Source organism: Manis pentadactyla, chromosome 12 (assembly GCF_030020395.1).
Source record: "Manis pentadactyla isolate mManPen7 chromosome 12, mManPen7.hap1, whole genome shotgun sequence".
Taxonomy (NCBI): Eukaryota; Metazoa; Chordata; class Mammalia; order Pholidota; family Manidae; genus Manis; species Manis pentadactyla.
The window spans coordinates 46791093-46814985 of record NC_080030.1 but is presented as its reverse complement, the minus strand read 5'-3'; the positions used below and the strand labels follow the sequence as shown (position 1 = coordinate 46814985).

The 23893-nt window shown below is 36.3% G+C and overlaps 1 protein-coding gene across 3 annotated transcripts in view; it reads right to left on the bottom strand.

Annotated features, from left to right (window-relative positions):
* Nucleotides 1–23141, bottom strand: part of SHPRH (SNF2 histone linker PHD RING helicase) — a 78704-nt gene extending 55563 nt beyond the window's left edge. Inside the window, exons 1-13 of one of the 3 annotated variants that reach the window (XM_036906886.2) lie at nucleotides 22926–23141; nucleotides 22545–22652; nucleotides 18465–19131; nucleotides 16119–16248; nucleotides 14081–14302; nucleotides 11648–11726; nucleotides 11044–11194; nucleotides 9658–9766; nucleotides 8765–9021; nucleotides 6838–7491; nucleotides 5300–5551; nucleotides 4422–4500; nucleotides 52–215 (exon numbers count right to left, since the gene is read on the bottom strand). In XM_036906886.2, coding sequence (XP_036762781.2) covers nucleotides 52–215; nucleotides 4422–4500; nucleotides 5300–5551; nucleotides 6838–7491; nucleotides 8765–9021; nucleotides 9658–9766; nucleotides 11044–11194; nucleotides 11648–11726; nucleotides 14081–14302; nucleotides 16119–16248; nucleotides 18465–19100 — 2733 coding nt within the window. In that variant the 5' untranslated portion in view covers nucleotides 19101–19131; nucleotides 22545–22652; nucleotides 22926–23141. Of the gene's footprint in view, nucleotides 1–51; nucleotides 216–4421; nucleotides 4501–5299; nucleotides 5552–6837; nucleotides 7492–8764; nucleotides 9022–9657; nucleotides 9767–11043; nucleotides 11195–11647; nucleotides 11727–14080; nucleotides 14303–16118; nucleotides 16249–18464; nucleotides 19132–22544; nucleotides 22892–22925 lie in introns of those variants that run through there. The other 2 variants (XM_036906887.2, XM_057489126.1) reach the window with 2 other exon arrangements.
* Nucleotides 23142–23893: the final 752 nt, after the last annotated feature.

Genomic DNA, 23893 nt, shown 5'->3' with positions numbered 1-23893 from the left:
GCTTCTTTTCTCTTATGATACCCTTAATCAACAAAAACTTGTTCTACTGACTTGGTCAATCACATCTTCCTTTGCCGACCTCCACAATATCTTGGCAATAAAGTTGTACAGAAGCTGAGGATTCTTCTTGAGGTAAGGTTGATAGAGAAGTCGAACCCACCAGTGTTTGACACAGTAAGGTTCAATACCAAGAAAGACCACTAATCCAAAAAGATCTGAAAAGAAAAAACAAACAAACATAGAATAACTGTTCCTGTATTTCTACATTATTATTCTGAAAAATCACTTTCAAAGACATCACAGAGCACATAGTACTTTCTATAATTTAAAATGCAGATTGTACAGGCTCTCGAATCTGAAAGTGAATTTCACTTCAACTTAGGTATTATTCAGCATTAATTTGCTCTAGGTTTTGTGCTAGGAGCTAAAAAATGTTTTGAAGTTTACAGAACCTTTACACAAGCCTTGTACTTCATTCAAAAGTCTGAAATTTCCATCAGAAGAAGTAAACCCAGGAAAGTACTCAACTGTGTGTGCCTGATCAAGGGATATATAAGTACCATGCATTGAAACTAATGGATGCAAGAGTTGCTGAATTAGAAACAAAAATTCTAATTACATATTCTCTAATCCAATATTCCTCATATTTTTGGTCTAATAATTTTATTTACAGGAAATAAAAGCCCAAGACAACAAAAAAGAGACAAATTTACCCACACAGTGATAGTTCACAGAAATACTATACAGACTAAAAATGACTCAAATAAAAGAATGATTAAATAAATTATGGTACTTCCCATAAGACAGAACCTTTCTTTTTTTTATCCAGCAGATCCTGTGTGTGTTCGATTCAGAACATGGTACTTACATATTTCTTGATTGGGGCACACTGAATCTTTTTTTTTTTTTTAGTAAGGTATCATTGATATTCAAATTTATGAAGGTTTCACATGAGTAACACTGTGGTTACTACATTCACCCATATTATCAAGTCCCCACCCCACACCCCATTGTAGTCACTGTTCATCAGCATAGTAAGATGCTACAGAGTCACTACTTATCTTCTCTGCTATTGCCTTCCCCATGCTCCCTACATTACGTGTGCTAATCATAATACCCCTTAATCCCCTTCTCCCACCCTCCCCACCCATGCACCACACCCCCTTTCCTTTGGTAACCACTAGTCCCTTCTTGGAGTCTGTGACACACTGAGTATTATATTCTGTATTTTTGTCCACTTAACATTATACCCTAAGCAGTAAAACTGCTTTGTTATACATAATAGTAAGTGAAAAATAAAATAAAATTATGCATGCAGTATGAGCACAAATATATAAACATTTACATGGAAAATGTTGGAACAGTGGTTGTCTTCAAATGAAGATTATGGCTGAATAGTAATTTTTTTTCTTTACGTTTTTTTGTATTGTTAGACATGTTCACAACAGGCATATATTCTCTTTACAAGTCATAAACTTTTTTTTTTTTTAAAGGATAGGGCCCTACCTACATTTATTCTGAAGATGACCAACATATATTTAGGTTGAATTAAGTTACTTTGATGATTCCCGAGTCAGAACCATCTGAAAAAAACATTGCCTGTATGCAGATATCCAGATTTGTATTTTCTGCTCAAATCAATCCAATCACCTAGATGTGCGACCCCAGTGTGCCTCAAGCTCAATTTGCTAAAATCAAATTCACAGTCTTTTTGCCCAAAGATGCTTCTCTTTAAGTGCTGTTCAGTCTGTATATACTGTCACAAACTACGTAGTTGTGAAAGTCTGAAGTCTTGGCATTTCCTGATAACTAAAGGAGGACTATTAATTTTTCCTTACCCACTTGTTTTCATTTACTCAGGACAATCCTAGTCCAAATCCAAAGTGCCAACACCACTTATCCAGATTACATATTGTAGCAAACCTATTGGTATTCTACTATCCACACTTGCCATTCTCCACCTTGCAACTAGCATATTTTGAAACATAAATCTAACCACAATCAGGTCAGAGACCTTGTCTAGTTTCCTATTGTACTTAACAAAGAATGAATGAGCCAATAGAAAAATGCACCACAAAGTACTTATGCTATTTAACATCAACACTTACAAACAAACTAAAACAAATAAATACATAAACAGAAAATAAAACAACAAAAGCAGGAGTGGAATCAGCTACCATTCACTTAATATTAATATCTTCAAAGTACTGTGCTAAATGTTTTGCATACATTATTATTAACTTTAAAATGTCTTATTTTACAAATAAGGAAAATAGGATTTGAATGTTTAGAAATTTATTTATGGACATACAACTAAGTCAGGATAAGTGAACCAAGATTTATACATCCCTCAAAGCCAATGCTTTGTATACTATACAAACAAGTATAATATATGGACATAGAGGGATGGGAGGAGAAGGCAATGTTCTTGTCTATTTGACCTTCCAGGTAGACTGACATTTCAGCCTGCCCACAGAAACACAGTAAAGGCCTGGCAATTACAAAATAAAAACATCCAAGCCTTATTTCCTTGCTTAACATGTGGCTAACCTGGGACTCACAAGGATCTTTGGGTTGTTGCTAATTAATAAATCATCAAATCTGATTTATCTCTATCTGTCTAGCACAGTGGTTCTCAAATGAAGTGGAGGTGGAAGGGTGTAATTTTGTGCCCCCCAGGGGACATCTGGCAATGTCTGGAAACATCTGTGGGTGTCACAAGTGCAGCAGTGCTACCAGCACCTAGTAGGAAGAAGCTAAATATCCTAAATGCACAGGGCAGCTCCAACAAAAAATTATTATTCAGCCCAAAATGTCAATGGGGCCAAGACTGAGAAGCCCTGGTTTAACACAAAATAAAACAATGAGAGACTTCCACTTTCAAATACAGCATACTAAGTCATGGCAGGTTAACAGTCCCACTGAATCAACTACAAAAAAATAAATACACTGCACGAGTCATACTATTAAAGACATCAGAGACTTATGGGAGCAAAGAAGAAAAGATAAACTAAAATTCCACAGAAGTTGGAAAAGCTTTAATCAGGTAACTTGGGCATGAGGAAACTTCAGTGTGTGATTACTTCAATTATGGAAATGGATTCATGGGTATACACATATGTCAAAAGTTTACAAATTTTACATTTTAAATATTTAGTTTTATTATATATAATTTACACCTTAATAAACCTGCTTTTAAAAAAAATTAAGAATTAAGAGCTCAAACCACCTGCCAATATCTTACATATCCAAAATGCTCATATTCTATCAATATTAAAATTAGAAAAAAGTAACCGATGGTCATTTTTTTTTTTTTTGTACCTTCTCAGAGCATTTCTGAGCTAAAGGGATCCTTAGTAATACCTAAATATACACAATTTGGGCAGTTCCCAAATTTAACAGTGGGCCACTAAATTTGCTCTTTTAATTAGCCTGGTATTACCCTATAAATATATATTAATGTAACTTAACTAAAATTATGCAAATATTTAAGTATACTTAAAAAATCTTCTCAGAAAATATTTTTCCCTACAAAAATAAATATTGAAAAAAATGAGCTTTTCAGGCCACAACAATGGATGCTGACATTTTTATTTTAGCAGAGTGGTAATTATCCTCCTGAAAACAAACGATATATAAAAACTTGAATTTTCAAAAAGATGAGTCTCGAGGATGACTATTTGCCACAGGACTCCAAGGATATTCATATTTTATAATTAACATACATTTTAATTCAGGTTTTCATGAAATTGATTACATAAAAAACACTTAAACTTTGTTTCAAATATTTACAACTTGAATATAAGTTTAATAAATACAATGTCTGCTCTATGGAAAAAGTAAGTTATATGAATGAGGTGAACACAGAACTGCATGTGTGACAGGGAGGCAGAACCAGACACTCAAAATGTCTAAGAGGAGGAGTGGTTGAAGGAATTATGGTGTAAGTACACAGGGTGATACTGTAAGCTATTAATATTTTATAACTTTTATAATCACTAAAATTATGGTCCCAGAGTATGAATTCAGCCAATGAATACTGTAGGCCTGATTTTTATAGACATAGCCAATTGACACTAATTCCTTTTTCTTTTTTCTCCTTGTCAGGTTCTATTTTCTATCTACCACTTTGAAACAGTGAGTTCAATTCAGATCCAATCTACCTGTTTAGGCAGGCACGATAACCGTTCAACATAGGACACAGGATTAGTTACTCATATAATCTGTTCTCATATACAAACAAAAATCACCTGATTCCATTCAAAAAGATGAATGCCAGAAACTATTAGGAGTCAAGTGTAAATATATGTATAATCACTTAAAATAAGTACTTCAGTAAAAGGTTAAATATAACAATACTTTTTCTTCAGAAAACTTAAGCTTTTCAAGGATATGCAATACGTGAAGAAACCATGTATTACCCTCCAATCCTCTCTGCACTGGAGTGCCACTGATGCACCAGCGATTAATCCCTCTCAAGCGCTGAGCCATTTCTGCAGCCTAATAAAAGAAAAATATGAAATAAAAAAGAGAGTATACAGAAAACCAGGAATATGTTTGCTTATGAAAATAGCCCATGAAAAGCTATGCTTCAGGTCAGATGTATTTATTCTTATATATGGTTATCACACACAATATTGAACGGGATATTCAATGGGACTCTAGTAGAGTGGCTCTTTTTAGCAGGAGGCTGCTCCTCTTTGCCCACCCCCTACGCCCCACAAAGAGGAAAAGGTATGTCCTGAAAAGGTCCCCTAAATGACTGCCCACTGCATCGTTCAGATGTGAACCACTGTACTAATAGACATGATTCATAAACTCAATTCTGGTTACAAACTGGCTGAAGAAGACAGAATAAAGCAATATGACAACAAAAGGCTGAATCAAAATTCTATCTTCTAAAGTGATGCTTTCTGTTACCATTTGGTCTCTCTGATAAAAAAACTACCAAAGTCCACTTGGCCCAAAGCTATCAGAGCCTACGTGACAAGCTTTCCGTTTAGCAGAAATGCTTATATAAGTTCTTAAATAGTTTACTTTGATTTGCATCTTATTCAAATACACATGGGCATTGCACATAGAGCAATGATTCTGAGTACCAAAGTAATTTTTAAGGGTTATGCAGTTCAAAGCATCAAAGAAAAGCAAACATGGAGTACTTAACAGGAAACTTTTGGTCAACATCAATGCTGTGGGTTAATTATACTTAAATTATTAAATTTTTTTCTGGACAGCTTCCCCCAGTGCCTCTCCTCTTTTGTCTTAATCAACCCTCAAAAGATGCTGCAGGAATTCTCACTTTTATAGCAGGACATTCAACCATCTGAGCTTCATCAAGGCAGATCCTCCACCATTCCACGGCTACAAGTGGACTGGGAATAGCCATATAGCGCTTCTGGTTCCGTAGCCAATGCCCATCCTCACTACTGCTGTGTGGGACATCTGCATAGTTTAGTTCTGAACGAAGGACATCATAGGTAATGATAACTATATCCTGTTCGGCCAAAAACTGAGGTTGTAAAAAGCCATCTTTTTTCACTCCTTGATATACCTAGGAAATAATCGGCACAGACAGTTACTGCAGAGAGGCTCACAATTGAAACATTCCTTCAGTTGTAACCTTAACGGAGCCCTATCTATCTGTTTAGGACCAAACATGCTATGAGATGCATCCCATACCTTTCTGGAGAAGGACACATTTTAGCATGGAAGACTAATAACGTAAGCAATGTGAAAGGAAATGTAACAGAGGTAAATGTGGCAGCGGGAAGACCAATTCTATGGTGAGAAGGCAAACTTTGTGGAGTTAAAATGTGAGGTGGATCTTAAAGAACATTTAGGAGTTCTCAGAGGTTTTGGAGAAAAGGGGAAAAGGACTTATAGGTAGGTAGGTAGGTAGATGGAATCAATAGCAGGTGCAAAAGTATATTGGTATGAAGAAGTAGAACAGTAAGAGTTATTTATTTACTGAATGCCTCTTATATTTTGGACACTGTGCTATATACTTTACTTCTATCTTCAACAACCCCGTTAGTAGTTGTCACTCCAATCCCATACAAAAGAAACATGAAATGATTTGCTCAAAACTGGTAGAGCAAAGATTCAAACCTAGTTTATCTACCCTAGAGAACAGAGGTCCTCAATGACAGAGAAGGTGTTTTACTTACTACTCTATTCTCTATGACTATGCTAGTGACTGAAATATAGAAAACCTTTAATAACATTCGCAATGGAAAGGAAGAAAAGAACAAAGGGAGTGAAGAATACTAACTAATATTAAATGACTGTGTACCACACACCAGCACTTCAGCAAACCATTTCATTGTTGTAAGTCTGTGGGTGGGTGGGGGAAACTATTTTCAGAACTTAGCATGGTTCCTGGCACATAACAGGTTTAACATTTATTTGCTGAATTGAGTAAATTCTTATTTTACAGATAAGGTCACTGAAGCTTCAGAGGACTACTCTGGAGCTAAGAGCTGGCAGATGAGACAAAAAGTTGACTCTAATACAATGCTGCCTTTGGATGGCATCTTTGAGATTTTAAATGCTTACACAAAGGCTTTTTCATATACAGGATAAACAATTTCTTCAAAAATTTTCACATCTTTCCACCCCAAGTGCTTAATTACTAAAGCTCTGATGTCAGAAAACTTCATTCTACTGTACTAGTTCTTATTCTCAATTTCCTCTTAAAGTTCTGATTCAGTATTTTATTACCTCATAAAATTAATTTTTGGTACAAACAACAAAGTAACCAAAATTACATAAAAACTATCATGAAGAAGCAAAAGTTTACATTTTCTTATCCCTTTAAAGAGTCCAAACTTGCCTTACCAATACACGAAGAGATGATGACCTCACGTGCTTCCTGATTTCATCTATCCATTGATGACAGATGCAGCTGGGCGAGATGATCAGATTTGCTCTTGATGATACTGGCTCCATTGCAACCAAGCAGTGGGGGCAATAAAAAGGCTTAATCTTCAGATTCTTCTCTTCATAATTCACACATTTTGCATGTTGCCACAGGTGGCATTTCAGGCACTGAATACGCAGCTTATGGTCTCGCTGGTCAGATTCACCACATATGCACTCAAAGCGATAATCAGAGGAATTAAAAGGACTCATGATATTAGCATGTGGCACATTGCCACCAACAGGGTGTGGAGACCCACCTTGGCCCTCTGTTGCATGTTCTTGCTTCACTTCAAAGATACATGTGTTTTCAGATATGGTAACATCAGTAATTCCAGAGTCACTGGTAGCTGGACAGTGATTTTGTGAATTGAGATCTATGTTAGGCTGACTTTTTCTCGCTTTTGCAGAGGGAACAAGATTTTTCCTCAATTTATTACGATTTTTCTTGGGCTTATAGTAATAATAAGGATCATCATCATCAGAAGAGTCTGAGGGGAAGTATTCAGAATCTGTGTCTTTGCTTCCTGATTTTCTGGATTCTTTTTCAATTTTCCTTGGACTACCTACTGCCTATGAAAAATATTAATTAATTTACTTCAACATAGTTATATTTCTGGTATTAAATCTCAACTCTATGTGCTTTGTATAACAATCCAGTAGCCAGTTTTTGCTACCCTTTTCCCTAAGGAGAATCATTGCTCATCAGTGACTTTCAAATTGCCCTCTATAAAAACCCTCCCTATAGCCTGCAGCTCCAAAAGAAAAGGAAGGCTCTACAACTATAGAAGTAAGATTTGGAGAACAAAAATTAGGAAGATAAAGCAAGGTGCTAATACTTTGGTATCAACCTACTGTAACTGATAGTCTGTTTAAATCAGTAAGAGCAGTGTAGTTGATTCGTGAACAATGTGAGGGTTGGGACACTGACTCCCTGTGCAGTTGAAAATATAACTTCTCACTCCCCTAAAACTTAACTAATAGGCTACTGTTGGTTGATTAACACATATTTTGTATATTACATGTATTACATACTATATTCCTACAACAAAGCAATCTAGAGAAGGGAACATGTTTTTTCAAATTGTTGCAAATCTTCAAAACATTTTCCAATATATTTACTAAAAGAAGTTCATGCCTATGTAGACCCTTGTTATTCAAACCCATGTTGTTCAAGGTATATTGTAGTTTATAATAAATAAATATATAAACTAGGACAATTATAAAAATACCAATTACTGAAATACAACATTTAAAGAAAGAGAATCTAGTAGTTACTGCAATTAGCAAAAAAATTTCTTTTTTCTTTCTTCTTTTTACCTGTGTCCCCCCTCCTGCAGTTACAAATTGAATGCCAATTCTGTGCCAGGCACAGTGTTTGAGTCTGGGGATACAAATATGTAGGCCCTGATCTCAAAGGGGTCTGTTGGAAAGGAGAGAACAGTAAAAATAAGACGATGCCATAGGAATGCCTATGTAACAGAGAGGGGCTGTGAGGAGGTACCTACAGCAATAGCTCCTCCAAGTGAAGTCAGAGCCAAGGTTGAACAGAGGAGTTAGGGCACTTAACATGGAAAGAGTGGCATTAATGGAGGGAGATTTTTTTCTTTTGGTGAGAGAAGGGTTACTAAAAGCACAGAAGTTCATTGCAGTCTTCTACCCTGGATGGAGAAAAAAATGTTATAGATTCCCTATTCTAGGAAAGCAACTTTTTATCTGCCATTTCTTTCACAGTAGACAAGCTGGTCAATCCACTTTGATTTGTCCTTCAGGGTTAACATGAGATCTGTCAGCTCATTCGGGAGGGCATCACATATGTATAGGTACTTAATAAATGCTCTGTTACCTGTTTTTTTGCTTTATCAGATACATTCTCTTCCTTATAATTCTTCCCCAGTGTAAAAGTTCCAGAAAAACCGTGGCCTTTGATCTGTTTCACAAGACCTTCAAAAATTAAACACTTCAGCATCCGTTTCAGAAGACTTCTGTTCCGGTGAACATCATACCTATATACAGAACTGACATACTTATAGATGGAAAGCATGGAAACACCTTTTTTCCCATTCATTTCTTTCACAGCTGTCAGGATCATCACACGTGTAGCTAAATACAAAAAGATAAGCTACTCAGTCACAGCAGTTAAAAGAAAATAAAACTCAGTAAATTTTAATGTGCACTTAGGACCAAAAAAAAAAAAATGAAACAGATCTACTGAAGATATGTTGTCTGTACATCATCATTTTGAAGAATATGTAACAAAACTCTATTAACACATTAAGAAATAAATTACTATAATGGAAATAATTTAAGGAAGAATTACCCATTAATTTGTTAATCTTACAAGATAACTATCATCTAAAATTATAAAAAAACTTATACACAGTTATCTATGTATAAGCTACCTATGTAAATGCTACCTTAGTAAGGGAAAACATTCACTTGCTAGCAGAACGTGAAGTAGCTATGCTTGAGAATAAAGAAAGTCTGGTTTAAACTGTACATTAAAGAAACTTAAACATAACAAATTGAGCAAGAACCAGCTGGACTGAGTCAACTGAAAGAAAAATCTTCACTTTTGTTAAGATAATATGGCTTGTAATTGAATCCACTTATGTGAAGTATAAACAACTATAAAACCAATTATTCATACCAATTGAAAGATATCTCTATATAAGGATTGTAAGAATTAGAACAAAGATCACTGTAAAAAGTGTTTTCTTTAAGAGATTTCATACTTACGGGGACACTGAACTTTTTCTTTTGGTCTAAATTCCATATTCCGGGTTTCTGTGTTATTTACTTTTCCTCTAGAATAATGTGATGGAATGAAATAATTCACCACTTTTCCCTGATAGAAACAACATTCAGTAGTCACACAGTGTTTTGCTTTCACTATTGTGATTTACTTACTAAATTAACCCTCCTCTGAATATAGTCAATGATTCTGTAACATTTTTCTACATTGATAGATAGTTATTGCACTAGAGGGGGTGAGGATTTAATAAAATGAGTAACTGTTGAACCACTGTGTTGTACATATGGAATCAACCTAAGATTGTATATCAATAATACTTTAATTAAAAAATTAACCCTCCTATTAAGGAAACGAAAGAGTTGTAAAAAATTATGAAAGGGTTAAATATGCTGTTCATATATACAAACCATGTTTTTTTTATTTAAGGGTTTATAGCTAGCCATCACTTTTTAAAACTGAGTATTATCTTAAATTATCTAAATGTTAAGAGTGGAACTTCTAAATTAATTTTTAAATATAGAATTAACCCACTGAATTTATAACAGCACCAAAAGTAACTTAGATTTATAACAGCTAATAAGCAGAAAATCCCAAAAGGAAGTCACCAGATTGTTAAAACTGTACACTCCAATTCATTTTTCTACAAAGAGGTATTTTGGTTCCCTACTCAAAATACAAACTTGACCCTATCAAAAGATCACATAATCACCAAGGCTGTGAGAATGGTGGGCCCTACATGTAATTACAGTTATACCCTTAAGCAGTGGTCTCATTTCTGCAAGATTTAATGTGCTGATTTTAGATTTCATTACTGGAAAATATGAGTTATAAGCTCTACTTGCCTCAGTTTTATTATTGTTGTGTTTGTAAACTCTAGGATTTATTTTTCAACATAATGATGTATTTTGGAACAAAACATATTAGACTTAGGGTTTGTTTCACCTAGCAATCTAATTGCTAAGCTACTTCTTTAACAAAGTTCTAATGATTAGATTCTAAGATTTACGTATTGGAGATTTGTACAGGTTTTTAAAAATAGTCTAAAGAATATTTAGTGGTAATATGAAGACATGTAGCAGTGACAGAACATTTGAGGAAGTAACAGGAGTCTCCTTAAGAGAGTTTATCGGCCAATGAGAAGGAAACTCAGTAAGTGGCAGCATATTCCTTTCCTAGTTGGCCAACGTCTCGTAAAAAAAAAACTCTGCCAGGTCACAAACATTGCATTCTCTGCACCCACTTAAATCATTAGCTGCAGAGTAAACTGGAAGTGTTGACTTAAGTGCCAAGCAAATGTTCAACATATGATGCTTTCTTTGTTTGAGAACATATGTCCCCTGCTTTCCCAAGCCCTACAGCACTCCTCCTACCTCAGGAAGAGTGAGAGGATCTTGTTTGACATCTTGTCGAGTATGAGTCAGAATCAGAGCCAAAACCTCCACTGTCTTTCCAAGACCCATTTCATCTGCTAAGATTCCACCAAGCAACTGTGGCCCAGCATTTGGGTACTCACGCATAATGCTAAAGGAAAAAACAAGAAAGACGCATCACAGGCATGCACATAAAAATTATACTATTCCTGAAAAGAAATGGAAGAAATCCACAAAAATCTAAGTTTTTTGAAATTACATTTTGGGACGAAACAATTCAAATCCCTAGGTCATGACTATAAGAACTGTGATAATCAAAAAACTGCTTGAGCTGACAATTAAGACTATAGAGACAGGAGTGGTGCTGGTAAATACTCACCACTTTTTCCTCTTCTATAAACGAAAGGAAGCATGTCAGCCTTCTTTCCATGACCTTTATGAATCTGTGAATACCATATCTATCCTATCTATAAAAATGCCTATTAAGACTTTAAATTAGTAGTCCTTCTTGAGGTACTGCCAAGGCTAAAAACATATGCTACCGATCTTGTACAGGTTTTCATTGTATTTATTTTAATTTCAAGCATATAAAGTTTCACCTTACCAGCCAGTATATGGATTGTAGTAGAGTTTCAAACCCTCAGATGTAACAATCTCTCGCCATAATAAGTGCAGGGCATTTTCTAAAGAAAAATATAACAGTAAGAACAAGTTTTGTCTGTTTTCCTCTCTGTCAGATAATCACATTAAAATAAGTTAACAGGACTCCCTGGGAAGTCACATACACATGAAAAAAAGCTAGGATCTTATTCTTTTATTTTCTTTTAATAATATTTTTCAGATATTGTTCTTTGCCTCCTTTTGTTTTGGTCACAAATATTTTCCACATAAGCAAGTGATAAGTCAGAAAAACAAAGTATAGCAAATTACAAGGGATTAACAGGGAAGGAAAACTAATACATAGAGCTAACTCCTACCCAATAAAGGAAAGAAGCTTGTCTTTTATAAGTCACTGAGGAAAAAACATCTAGTACTTTAACACATAAGTACTAAGTTTGTTCAAACTGTATTTTCCACTTTCCCTTAATATTTTAAGTTGTTTAAACCAATTGCCAAATAGGAAGTATGTCTCTACTAATCAGAGAAATAGCAAGTTATTGTTTGTTGCCTTCATTAGGGATTAATGGATGCAGTAGTTACATAGGCACACAGAGTTTACAAAATGAAAAAAATAAAAAGTTTCAATTACGGGAACGAAAGAATTAGCTGACACATGGGATGTAATCAACAAAATCCAATCTATGGACAAGAAAGAATAAATTACTGATACATACAGAGTGAATGAATCTCAAAAACATTATGTTGAAAGAAGCTAACTCCTACTCCCCCAACTATACATATTTTGGCATTCCATTTATTATTTCAAACACAGGCATAACTAATTTTTGGTGACAGTGGTTGCCTTCTTAAGGGGATGAAGAATAAATGACTGGGCCAAGAAGGAACTTTCTGAAGTGATGGAAATATTTTTGTCAGCATTCTATGATAGGAAAATAGAAACAGGAAGAATTAACAGTTTACTTAGCCCAATATAACCAAAATATTACCATTTCAATATATCAACAATGAGATATTTTGCATCCCTTTTGGGGTACTGTTTGAAATCTGGTGTATATTTTAAATTTACAGCACATCATTTGGATAGCCACATCTCAAATTTCAAGAGGCATGTGTGGCTAGTGGCTACTTTTGGGCAAGTCTAATTCTATGTCTTAGTTGGGTTGCTGGTTACATAGATGCATAGATTTGTCCAAACTTATCAAACTGTGCCCTTAAGATTTGTGCATTTTACTGTATGTAAGTTATACCTCAGTAAAAAAAAAATTACTTCATTTTGTAGAAAAAATAATCCAACCTGTGGGAAACTCTACAGAGCTAACAATTTTTTCAATAAATAAATTTTAAGGAAAAAACCAGAATGAGATAGACAGTAAAGCCTATGGATTATAAGAAACTTAAGAGACAGCAACTAATTCTCAAGTATGGAGGTTATTTGGTTTCAGATTTAAACAAAGTGTAATAGAGAAACAGAAGGGGGAAAGGAGAGAGACACTGGTGATATTAAGGAATTACTGGATTTTAAAATTCATTATTATATATATATCTGTTTTAAAAATCCTTTGTATGTTAATGAAATAAACAGGACTATTAACAGATAAAGTAGTATGGTATGTGGAATTATTACTTCAAAATAAATCAGAGTATGGGAGGAGGAGGAGAAGTAGGAAGAAGTAACTGGTTACGAATTGATATTTATTTTTCAAAATAAGAAGTTTAAAAAATGGACTTTGTTGGATAAAGAGGTATAAACTGGAACTCATGGGAGAAATAAATCAGTGCTTATTCATCATTAAAATAAACCTACATAGGAAGAATGACAAATAGGAACATTTCACTTCCTAGGATCATGTGAAAGTCTCATGCTTATCTCTTTTAAATATATTGATAAAGAAGTGGCATTAAGTGACTCCCTTAAATCTACTTCTTTCATGAAAACAATGATAATGTATTTTTATTTTGTGGAATAAAGAAAATAATGCAAACATAGGAAAATTAGATTAGTCACATGTTAAGTCTTCCACCTTTTTGGTAATTTTGCTTTCTGTCACATTTACCGTCAAATTGTGAAGCCTCTTGAAGATGATCAGCAAGATTCCTATCTGATCAGGTTCTAAAGGCAACTTTTTGTTGGAAAGGCATGTAAAAAATTTCTTGGTTTTTAAAAATTCCCATCAAAACAGCCTTTACTTGGTGGGAAAAATCAGTTCCAAGTATTACAGCTGAGAGAACTCACAAAAGAACTCCCCTAGATTTCAATTTTGATGGATTTCTTAGGAAATAATTTTGCTTATAGTAACACCCATTCTATCCTATTTTTTCAATATGGTTTCTTTAATGTTCAATTTCCCCTCACCCTAAGTACCTTTCACATAATCTCTCTGGCTAATCTGCCCCTCTGTAAGCATCTTATACTTGCCACCAGCAGGAACGCTTCTGCAAAAATGCTCTTGTTGTAGCATCCAACTGACAGCCTCTCTTTGGTATGGTCTCAACACAGGCATCAGCGCAGGATGCTGGACATCCACTTGGATGGACTGTGATTCTCGCTTATGTATTTGCTTCACAAACTGATAGAGCTCATCAATGTTTTGTCCCTCTGGCTCACTCTCTGAATCATCTTCATCCTCTTCCAACACATCTGTACACCCAACAACAAAGGTACCCTAAACAACTTGATCCACCTTATGTAACTAAAAGCAATTCTATTCCAAGAACATACCTTGTACTTTCCCAACTCTGGGGCTTGCTCAGTGTTTTGTGACTGAAAGGTCTTATCTTTACTTCTTCACTGATCAAAAACCTACCCACCCATTCTTTAAGATAGCTCGACTGCTACTTGTTTCACGGAATTTTCTTCTGTTTTCCTTGGTTAGAATTCATGTTCTCCTCTGTTTTCATGTAATACTCTGATAATTTGGATATATGAATACATTGGAGTCTGTCTAGTAGTATAATCATTTATGTATATTCATCCCTTCTGCACTAAACTGTGATGCTCTTTGAGGGCAAAGGCTGTATGTTTTATAGCTCCTCAGAGCAGCTGGCACATGATTTGCCCATTGTAGGTATTCAATAAAAATTTGAGAACTGAGTATCTTTTATAGTTTATAAAATGACAATTTATTTCACCTTTACATCTCAATATAAAAAGAATCTGTATGCAGACAATTTTTCTATGTCTATCTAATAAGACAAGGGCTCCCATTCTATTTTATATGCTACAAAAGCAGTTGATAGCATCAGCCACCAATTAGGAGATAAGTGCATAAGCCACTAATAAAAATTTACAAGAATATCATGTTCACTTGTTGAGCACAACTCCCCTGTGGAAGATTTGTATCTATTATAACATTAAAAAAAATTCAAAATCTCTAACAAATTTATGAGCCACTTTTAGCTAATAATTTATGTCTGAACTGCTTCACAAAGGCTTATACACTAATAGGACATACCTCATATGCTCTAAAACAAAAATACTGTATAAGAAAAAAAGATAATTCACTTATCTCAATAAAAAATATGCCATGTAGGATTCTCAAAATTTTACAATTAATTATATGCTTGGTTATTTCAAACTGCTACTATAGCTGCATAATCTAGTATTGATAACTAAATTAAAGTTTTCCTTTGGAAAATTCAACTAGTATTATCTTTACAAAGTGGAATAATGGATTCTAATCATAATAATTTAAAAAAACTTTAGATGTCTTTAAAAGCATTCCTTCCAATTCTGAAACTAGAAAATTTCCTTTTAAGTCTTTAACATACAAAATGATTTACTTTCATTAGTATTATGAAACTTTACAAAGAATGTACTACAGAAACCACAGTCAAACTGATTTCCCAAAAAATACAGTATGAAAATACTGTACAATTTGCACCTGAAATAATTCTGACCCACCATGAGCAGAGATTGGAGAATCTGAGCCATTTTTCCAGTAGTGTTAATGGTCTGTGCCAAGCCATCAACACTCCCCCCTGGGAACCAATGGCAGACAACTGTGAAGTTGCAGTCCTGGCCACAGATGCCACGTCTTGCCAAGGACCAGTGGCAAGTTTACTGGCCTTTATGGGAAGCAGTCTCTTGAGATTATTTGTCAGACTGCAGAGGAGAGGTGGAATGAAGGCCAGCCAAGATGTTTGGCCATAACAAATAAAAGCACAGGAATAATGCAAAAATTCTAGTCAGCTCAGATTCTTTTAGATCTGAAGACTCTGTAAACATTTCTTAAGTGCTTACTATAAGCTAAGCACAGTATTAAGCAAATATAGACACAAATTATATTTGTGGGGGCATTTCAGATAAGTACAATTTTGTCATATGGTAGTTTTATGGAGCTTTTAGAAATTTATTATGGTTTTATTAGCTGCTTTTCTGGTTGTTATGTACAGGAGTTGGGGAAAACTCACAACTAATAGTTAATAGCAATTTTAAAGTTTACTTAAAAAATTACCTGGAATAATAAAATTGTACAACTTTTCCATAACTCTCTTCATGAGTTGATTGAACTTCTTCATTCTTGAATTTGTATCACTCAAAAAATCTAGTTTCGCTAGGCCATCTTCCAAAAGATAAATTCCAACCTACAAGGAATTAATGGAAAAAAAGTTTTAATTATATTATACCATTCTTTATGAGAAAATAAGAAAAACATTTTTTACCATTACCATTTTTAAAGGTATACACAGTATTTTATCAACAAACACTAAATATATACCTACCAAATCACCCTCACATATTTTCACTTACATTAAGATTTATTTTGCAAATGCAGTGCCTATTATATGCAATGCACCATTCAAGTTCCTAGAAAAAATACTTCCCTAGGTGAAACTCAACCTGGGACAATGTGATGAGAACACCAATTCTACCTGTTATGTCAATAATTTCTAAACTTGACGAGCATCAGTATAATCGGTGAAGTTGGTTAAAAATGCAGATTCGCCCAGGAGATTCTGATGCACATGCAAGGATTGCTAAACACAGTTAGATTTGGGAATCCCAATTACGTGATCAAACACTAAAATATATAGGAAAACAGACCTCAACATTAGTTTACGGTAAAGCAATATAGTATGAAGTTTTGCTGTCAGAACACTTTCATTTGAGGACTGGTGTTGTTACTTAGGAACTAAGTAAACAGGTTAAAAATAATTGATTTACTGTGACCCAAATGTTGTCATTTGCAAAATGGAGAACTTGCATGAGGTAGCCTGGATAATATAATTTAAAAACTTCGCAATGGAACTTCATAAAATCTCAGTAACAGTTTCTCTTATTTCCCTGTATTACTATGGACTTGTTTCCCTAATCACTGAGATTCTTACAGTCTTTCACTAAAGAACAAAAATCCAACCAGGATTATACAGGAAAGAGTGGCAAAGATTACATTTTGTTATTATTCGTACTTTTCCTTGTGTTCACCCAGAGATGATTTAATACAGCAGCAATAAATTTTTAAATACTAATAAAAATCAGGATCAGAGAAAATAGATCACGACTTGGTATGTGGGGAAGGTGGAGAGAACACAGATATGCAAGTGATGAATTCTTGCAAAGTTGTTACCCCTGAGCCACAATTTTGGCTCACAATCAACACAGAGGGAATGCTTGCTTGGCTGCACTGTTTCACTGTCCAGGGAAGAATTACAATTTAAATCTTCTAAACTTCCTCCTTTCCTTCTGTCAATTCTGAAACTATAAATAGAGCTAATGATGTATGCTTTTGAATATGAGAAACGTACAAGATAGCTTTCAAATGAACAAAGGTGAATTTAACATTTTAGAATTTATTTTCCTTTCAAGTTTTGGAATGAAGGCACATTAATCTGTTTCACAGTTTACAAAGGATTTACTTACATTATCTCACCTGACTCATATAACTGTATGAGGTAAAAAGAATGGGTATTATTTACATTTCATCAGAAAGAAGCTGAGATCAGAGCATTTAAATCATTCAAATAAAGTTACTTCACTAGTGATTAGCAGAGCCTGAAATGGATTATCAACGGATTCATTCATTTACCAAAAATCTGCTCAGCACCAAGCACTTTACTAGGTAAAGATAAAAGATTTCATAGTCCAGTGGGGGAGAAAGATCTAGAATGTAACTACATTAAAAGTAGCCAAGGCCAAAAGAAACAAATGCATCAGGTATTACAGGAGAAGGGCATGTAACACCACCCATGGAGTTTAAAGAATGAACAGGAGTTATCAGGGAAAAGGAAGGGAACAATACAGGCAGAGGGAACTGTGAGAGCAAAAGCAAAGATGCGAAAACATGGCAGGGAATGTGGAGGAAACAAATCAATCTGGAATTTTCACGACAAAGTAAAGAGTGACAGGTAAGACCAGAAAAGTAGACAAGGGACTATGAAAGGAAGGACTTATATGCCCAATTACACCTCATTTTGTAGGCAGTAAAGAACAGAATTCCAGTTACATTCCTATCATGCCATCCCAGAGACAGAGTAGATGAAGGAGTTGAAAAGGCAAGCAGGGGAATGGTTAAAGCATTCTATGGGAAGAGGACAAGGTAATGAGCACCAAAACAGGTCACTGAGAGTAGAGTCTGGGAAGAGGAATCAGAAAGGTCTCCTTGAAAAAGTACAGCCTGGAAATGATTAGCTACAATATATACATTTTTTTTCTAGTTATTGAAAGCCCAAAATAAAGTGTACTTTGAAATTGAATAATGAGAGGCTTTTTGCCGGCTTTTCAGACCCTTCCTTTGAAATTAACTTTGAAATTGGCTGCTCCATGCAGAAGACTCTGAAAAGACACCACAGAAATTGAATACCTTGATAATGTGATTTCCTTCTGGTTTCTGATAAAGTTTTATTCTTCTCTTCTTTTGCAGCCATTCCAGATCTTCAAACATTTCATCACTGAAGGATGATTTGACTCGAATACCCTTGTCACAAAGACTAATTGGCTCGCTGAGTCCTTTTTCTTGTTTCTCTACATCTTTGTATTTTGAATGAATATAGATCAGGAACTGATTGCTTGACTCTAAATTCATAAGTGTAAAACTCCTTTCAGAAAAATTTTCAATTAAACTCTGTTCAGGAAGAAGCTGAAGAGTTAATTCTCCTAGTAATGCTTTCCAAGAATTATCAAAGTGATAGGGAGAAATCACAATATTTAGCTTTATAGACAAAGGGGTAGAAAGGCCACTAGTATCTTCTTTATCGACTGATTTTGAGATGCTCTCTGCCTCTAAAAACTTATTTCTGGGAGACAATTCGTCCTTTAGATCATCATCTAGGATGATGCAGTGAGCTGAGCGGGAATGTAGACCAAGGCAGGGGAGCTCCTCGTCATCAGTCAAGGTGAGAGGCTCATTCCTTCTGTCCTCGTGCATGTTCCAACAACGCTGCCGCCGCCTTTCCTCATCTGCTCTCACTGGCGGGGTATGTTTCCGCCGGCTGCTCATTGTCAAATTCTCCTGGTGGGTAACCTGAACTCTAGAACAATAAAAGAAATTGAGAAATTTCTTACCTACCTAAGATCTACACCCTTCCCTGCTGAAAGAATCTTTCCCTTATTTAGGAACACAGTGGTTTTGTGACTTAGAAGGATGGTTCCTTGGTAGCCCAGGAGATTGTTTCAGTCCTGCAAGGTTGCCACTAGCTGCATGTGGCTATTTAACTTTGAATAAGTAGCACTAAATAATATTAAAAACAGCTTCTGAGTCTCATTAGCCACACTTTAGGCACTCAATAGCTATATGTAACTAATGGGTACTGTATTAGTGCAAACAAGAACATTCTCAAAACTGCAAAAAGTCTTATCACATGTCAATGATGAGAATTCCATTCCCTAAGCCACTGTTTGGTTTATGAATGTGCAGGTAATAGACTATAATCAGTCTCTAACTATGGTTAACTATAAGCATCTTATCTCCTCTCTTATTTTGGAAGAATAATAGAGGAAGGAAGCCCCTAATAACCTGTATTTATCTTTGGCTAGTACACAGAACATGGGCTGGAACACTGAAATTTGGTTATCCTGCTGGAACTCTGGCAAGTTAGGCTCTATCAGCTTATCAGTTAAGTATGGCCACAAATGTATAACATATCACCCCAAAGCTCAATGCTTTGAAACAGCAACCACATATTCTCATAGAGCTGCAGATTAGCTGAGGGTTGTCTAATCTAGCATAGGTTTCTGGAGGAACAGTTTGGCTCTGCTTAATGTAGTTCTCATTCTCCTTGTGGAACAGTGGAGAGCAACCCACAAATGTTCTTACAGCCATGGCTGAGCTGTAAGAGTGTAAACTCAATCACACAGTACTTTTAAAGTGCTTGGTCATGGCAAAACCATCCAGGTCCCAAAGGCCAATGTCAAGAGGAGGGGCAACTACACTTCTTTAGTGGGTGGAATTGCTTATGGCAAAGAACATGGATATGAGGTAGGGGGTAGGGAGAGAACTGGGCCGGTTACTTATCTATCACACCAATCACAGTATTAATAACACGGTAATTATGAATCACTAACTCTAAAAGCTCAGAAAAACGATTGGTTATAGAGCCTCACATTTGTCAAACAATATGGCACACAGGATAGAAGATTCTAATTCTAGCTCTGGCGCTTACTGTGTGACACTGGAATAGCTAACTTCACTGCCAGCGTTCTCATTTCTAGAAAGGGATGACAGCAGGATTATGCTTAGAAATAAAGTAGGTACAATAGCACAGTAACAGAAATTTAGCACATATTCAGTTGTGGTAGTTGCTATTATTATCCTGAGAACACGAGAAACTGTATTCTACAATAACCAAACTTCAATGTGGCAGGACAGAGGATCATAGGTCTGTATGCCTCAAACTTGACTAAACATTAGAATCATTTGGGGGAACTTTTAAAAATCCTGATGCCTGGGTACTACCCCAGCCATTTAAACCAGAACTAAGCATACATTCATGATTTTTAAAAAAGTGAAATCTTGTTTTGACCGACTCTTTTCCTAAGGAAGCTCTATCCCGGAATAACTTCTTGAACTAGATATGATATTATTTGGTCAAAGCTAGTTATAACCATAATGTTAATTGGCCGCTAGTAAGTACTGGTAAAATTCTATGTGTATCTAGTCATATTCCACATCCATCTCTTGGTTTTCTTCATACCAAATGAATCCCATCTTTAATGGTTCTACTTCTTACTCCTTATCCTTAAATATCAGTGTTTGGATAAAACATGATTGTATGCAGTTTCTTATATGGACCATACTTTTACTGTCCTGCATTTAAATGTAAAAAGCATTTGCTTAAAATGCCTTTTCACACCTTTCTGCCTGTTGTCCCAATCTCCCCACCAAAACCTTCCATGACTGGGCATGCTGAGTTAGGGGTCTCTCCTTCTTGATCCCATCTGCTACAGTGTTTTTAATTGTTTGACTTTGAACTACTTGAAAGCTGGGCAGGAAAATATCTTATTCAGCATTGTATCCTGAATGCCAGGTCACTGCCAGGATGGAAATGATACACAAAAAAAGGTGAAGCAAAGATCTCAAACTCCCTAAACATCCTCCTTCTTTTTAAGGACCTAACATTACTTTACTCACATTTCTTTTAGGACAAGAGTCTCTTAACCATATTCTAGAAGACTATAGGTAATGTGAAACTATTCTTTACTCTTTCCGGCCAGAATGAGGCAGAGAAAACTAACCTGTATCTTTAACAGAAAACAAAGATAGGTTTCTAGAAAAATAAACATAAAATATTAAGTTACTAAGACAACTAGACAAATGAACATCAATTAAACATAAATTCAGATTTTCTCCCTCCAAATTATTACCCTCTCCACTAAAAGACACATACAAATCCTGAATTACAACAAATCTACGGTAGGCCTAGGTTTAGGATATTAAGGGCAACAATGAGTACTGTATACACTTGCCACATTGCTATCCAAGGTAACGCACACAATGTAAGCCCAGTCATTACTGGAAGCTCAATGATTACTGATGACTGAAAAGCACTCAATGATCTAGCACGACCACAATCTTCTTCTGTAGTGATAAACCTCAACAGAAGTATATTCATCTACTGAACCCTAAAATAGAGGTTACATAAGCTTGAAAAATGCCCTATAAGCAGCAGTAATAGATTCTGCTTCCCCCAAATCTAATCAGCCTGAACTTTTAATAAAATATTTTAAAAAATAATTCTGTAAGTACAGTTCTTTTAGGTTGAGCAAAAGAGGATATGTAATATAGCGTCTTTCAAAAGTAATGCATTTTATTTTCAACTATCAGCTTTAATTAAAGTTTACAGGTTCTGCAAAACCCTAGGAAGCACAGATTATCCAGTATAGGCACACTCAACCCACCAGTGCTAACTACTATTCTGCCTCCAGCATAGTTACTGATCATAAATCAAGTAGTCTTTTTAGTGATAATACAGATGTGGATAATTTCTATTCATGGGAGTTTCATCATTCTTGCTATCACCCAAGGGAATAATTAAAAGTAGCTGTAATCACTTTAAAATTATTTTACTTTTTTTTTTTCAGTTAAAGCCTCAAGTTAATTTAAATACCAGTGGAAAACATCAAACACCTAGGATTTCTACCTCGTAGCTAATGTCAAGTTACTTAGAAATGAGGCACAACCTTAACGGTCATTACTTAATAATTTTGTATGATTGACAGTGACCGTCAACCATCAGGTAACAAAACACATCTTAGTTATAAACCTGGCAAATGCCATGGAATCAAAATCTACAACGTGCAAGGGAGGCTCTGAATGCCACTGTTATTAATCCAAAGGTAACGAGAACTCAGACTAATTTAAAAGATTTGGCTTCTCCTTTTACTACAGTACAACCCTGGGTATCGAAGCCAAGCAGCTGCCCACTTCTAGCTTCCAGGGGCTTACCTTAGCGAATGGTGATAACCACTCAGTTTACTTCCGACTCAAAAGCGGTTCCAGGAGCGTGAACAGGTTACCGCATGGCGGAGGAGCGCACCGATAGCCCCTCCGACGCTAGAACAAAATACGGCAGGCCTCAGCCTCCGGGGACGAAGAGCGTCCTTTCCCACGGCCCCACATTCTACCGAGGAAGCCCTAGCAGTCGAGAGGCCCGCACGTCTGGGATGGGAAAGGGTCAGGGAGGCTAGTGCTGCCGATTCCCGTCAGCCCTTCAGCATCTGGGGCTCCAGAATAACCAAGTCCTTCCTCCCCGGGGCTCCGTCTCGATCCAGAAGTCTTCCACCCGCAAATCTCTGACCCCTGACCCTCCATCACCCAAGCGCCTACCTAAACTGGTTCTCCAAGTCTCTTAAGAGGCTCTCTGCACCAGGACCGGGGGTCCTCTAAAATCCCAGCAGGTCCCGAGAACGCCTTCGCCACCCATCGAACATCCGCCTGAGGCAGGCACGCGCGCCTTAGGCTGGTTTGTGTTGGGGTTCCCTGGAGAAGCAGAAAACAACAGCTCCTGGCTACCGGGCGCGCTCTGGAACGTGGGGTCAAGATGAACGCGTACGTCGGGGCGTCCCGCCCCCTTTTTCCGGCAGTGACTTCATAAATCTCTTCTGCGCAGGTCCATGCGGTTGAAGTCTCCTGAAGACTACCGTTGGAGTCTCGCGATATCTCTTCCCACGGCGTTAGCGATTACAGGAATGGCTAGAAGCTCTAAGGACGAGGCGGGGCTCTAAGCAGATCTAGTGTGGGCGGGGCTCCCCCTGGAGGGGCGGGGCTCTCTCCCCGGGGCTCTCCCTTCGGCTCACCCCTCTGCTCTCTCCTCGGCTCTCTCCTCATGAAACGAGTGATGGGGTACTGGGTTTAATGAAAAGGCTGAAGAGATTTCTGCAAACGCGCCCTTTTTATTGCTTATAGGAAGCAGCCACTAATTAGGTACGGATGGAGCGTAGTGACCTCAAAAAAGTTATTTTAAAAGACTTTCCAGGGAAATGTGAGTAAAAATTTTAAGATGAAAGAAAAACTACCTGTTTTGTTATGAAGCTGGCCTGCAAATGTTAGTCATTTTTCCTTTTCAGTGAGAGGTAGCTTTTTTCTCATGGAAATAGGCTTATGCTTAGTTAACTTTGGAGTAACTGAGAGACTTCAGGGCCAAAAGCTTAGAAAATAACCCCAAGGAAACATGGGGCATTCAATGACTGGTGAGTGCCTGCCTAGTAAGGTCTCTGCATTGTGCTACGGAGGGGTGTCTCCGCCTGTATGATCACAGAAGCACAAAAGTAAGCTCTTGCCTAAGAAAACAGCAG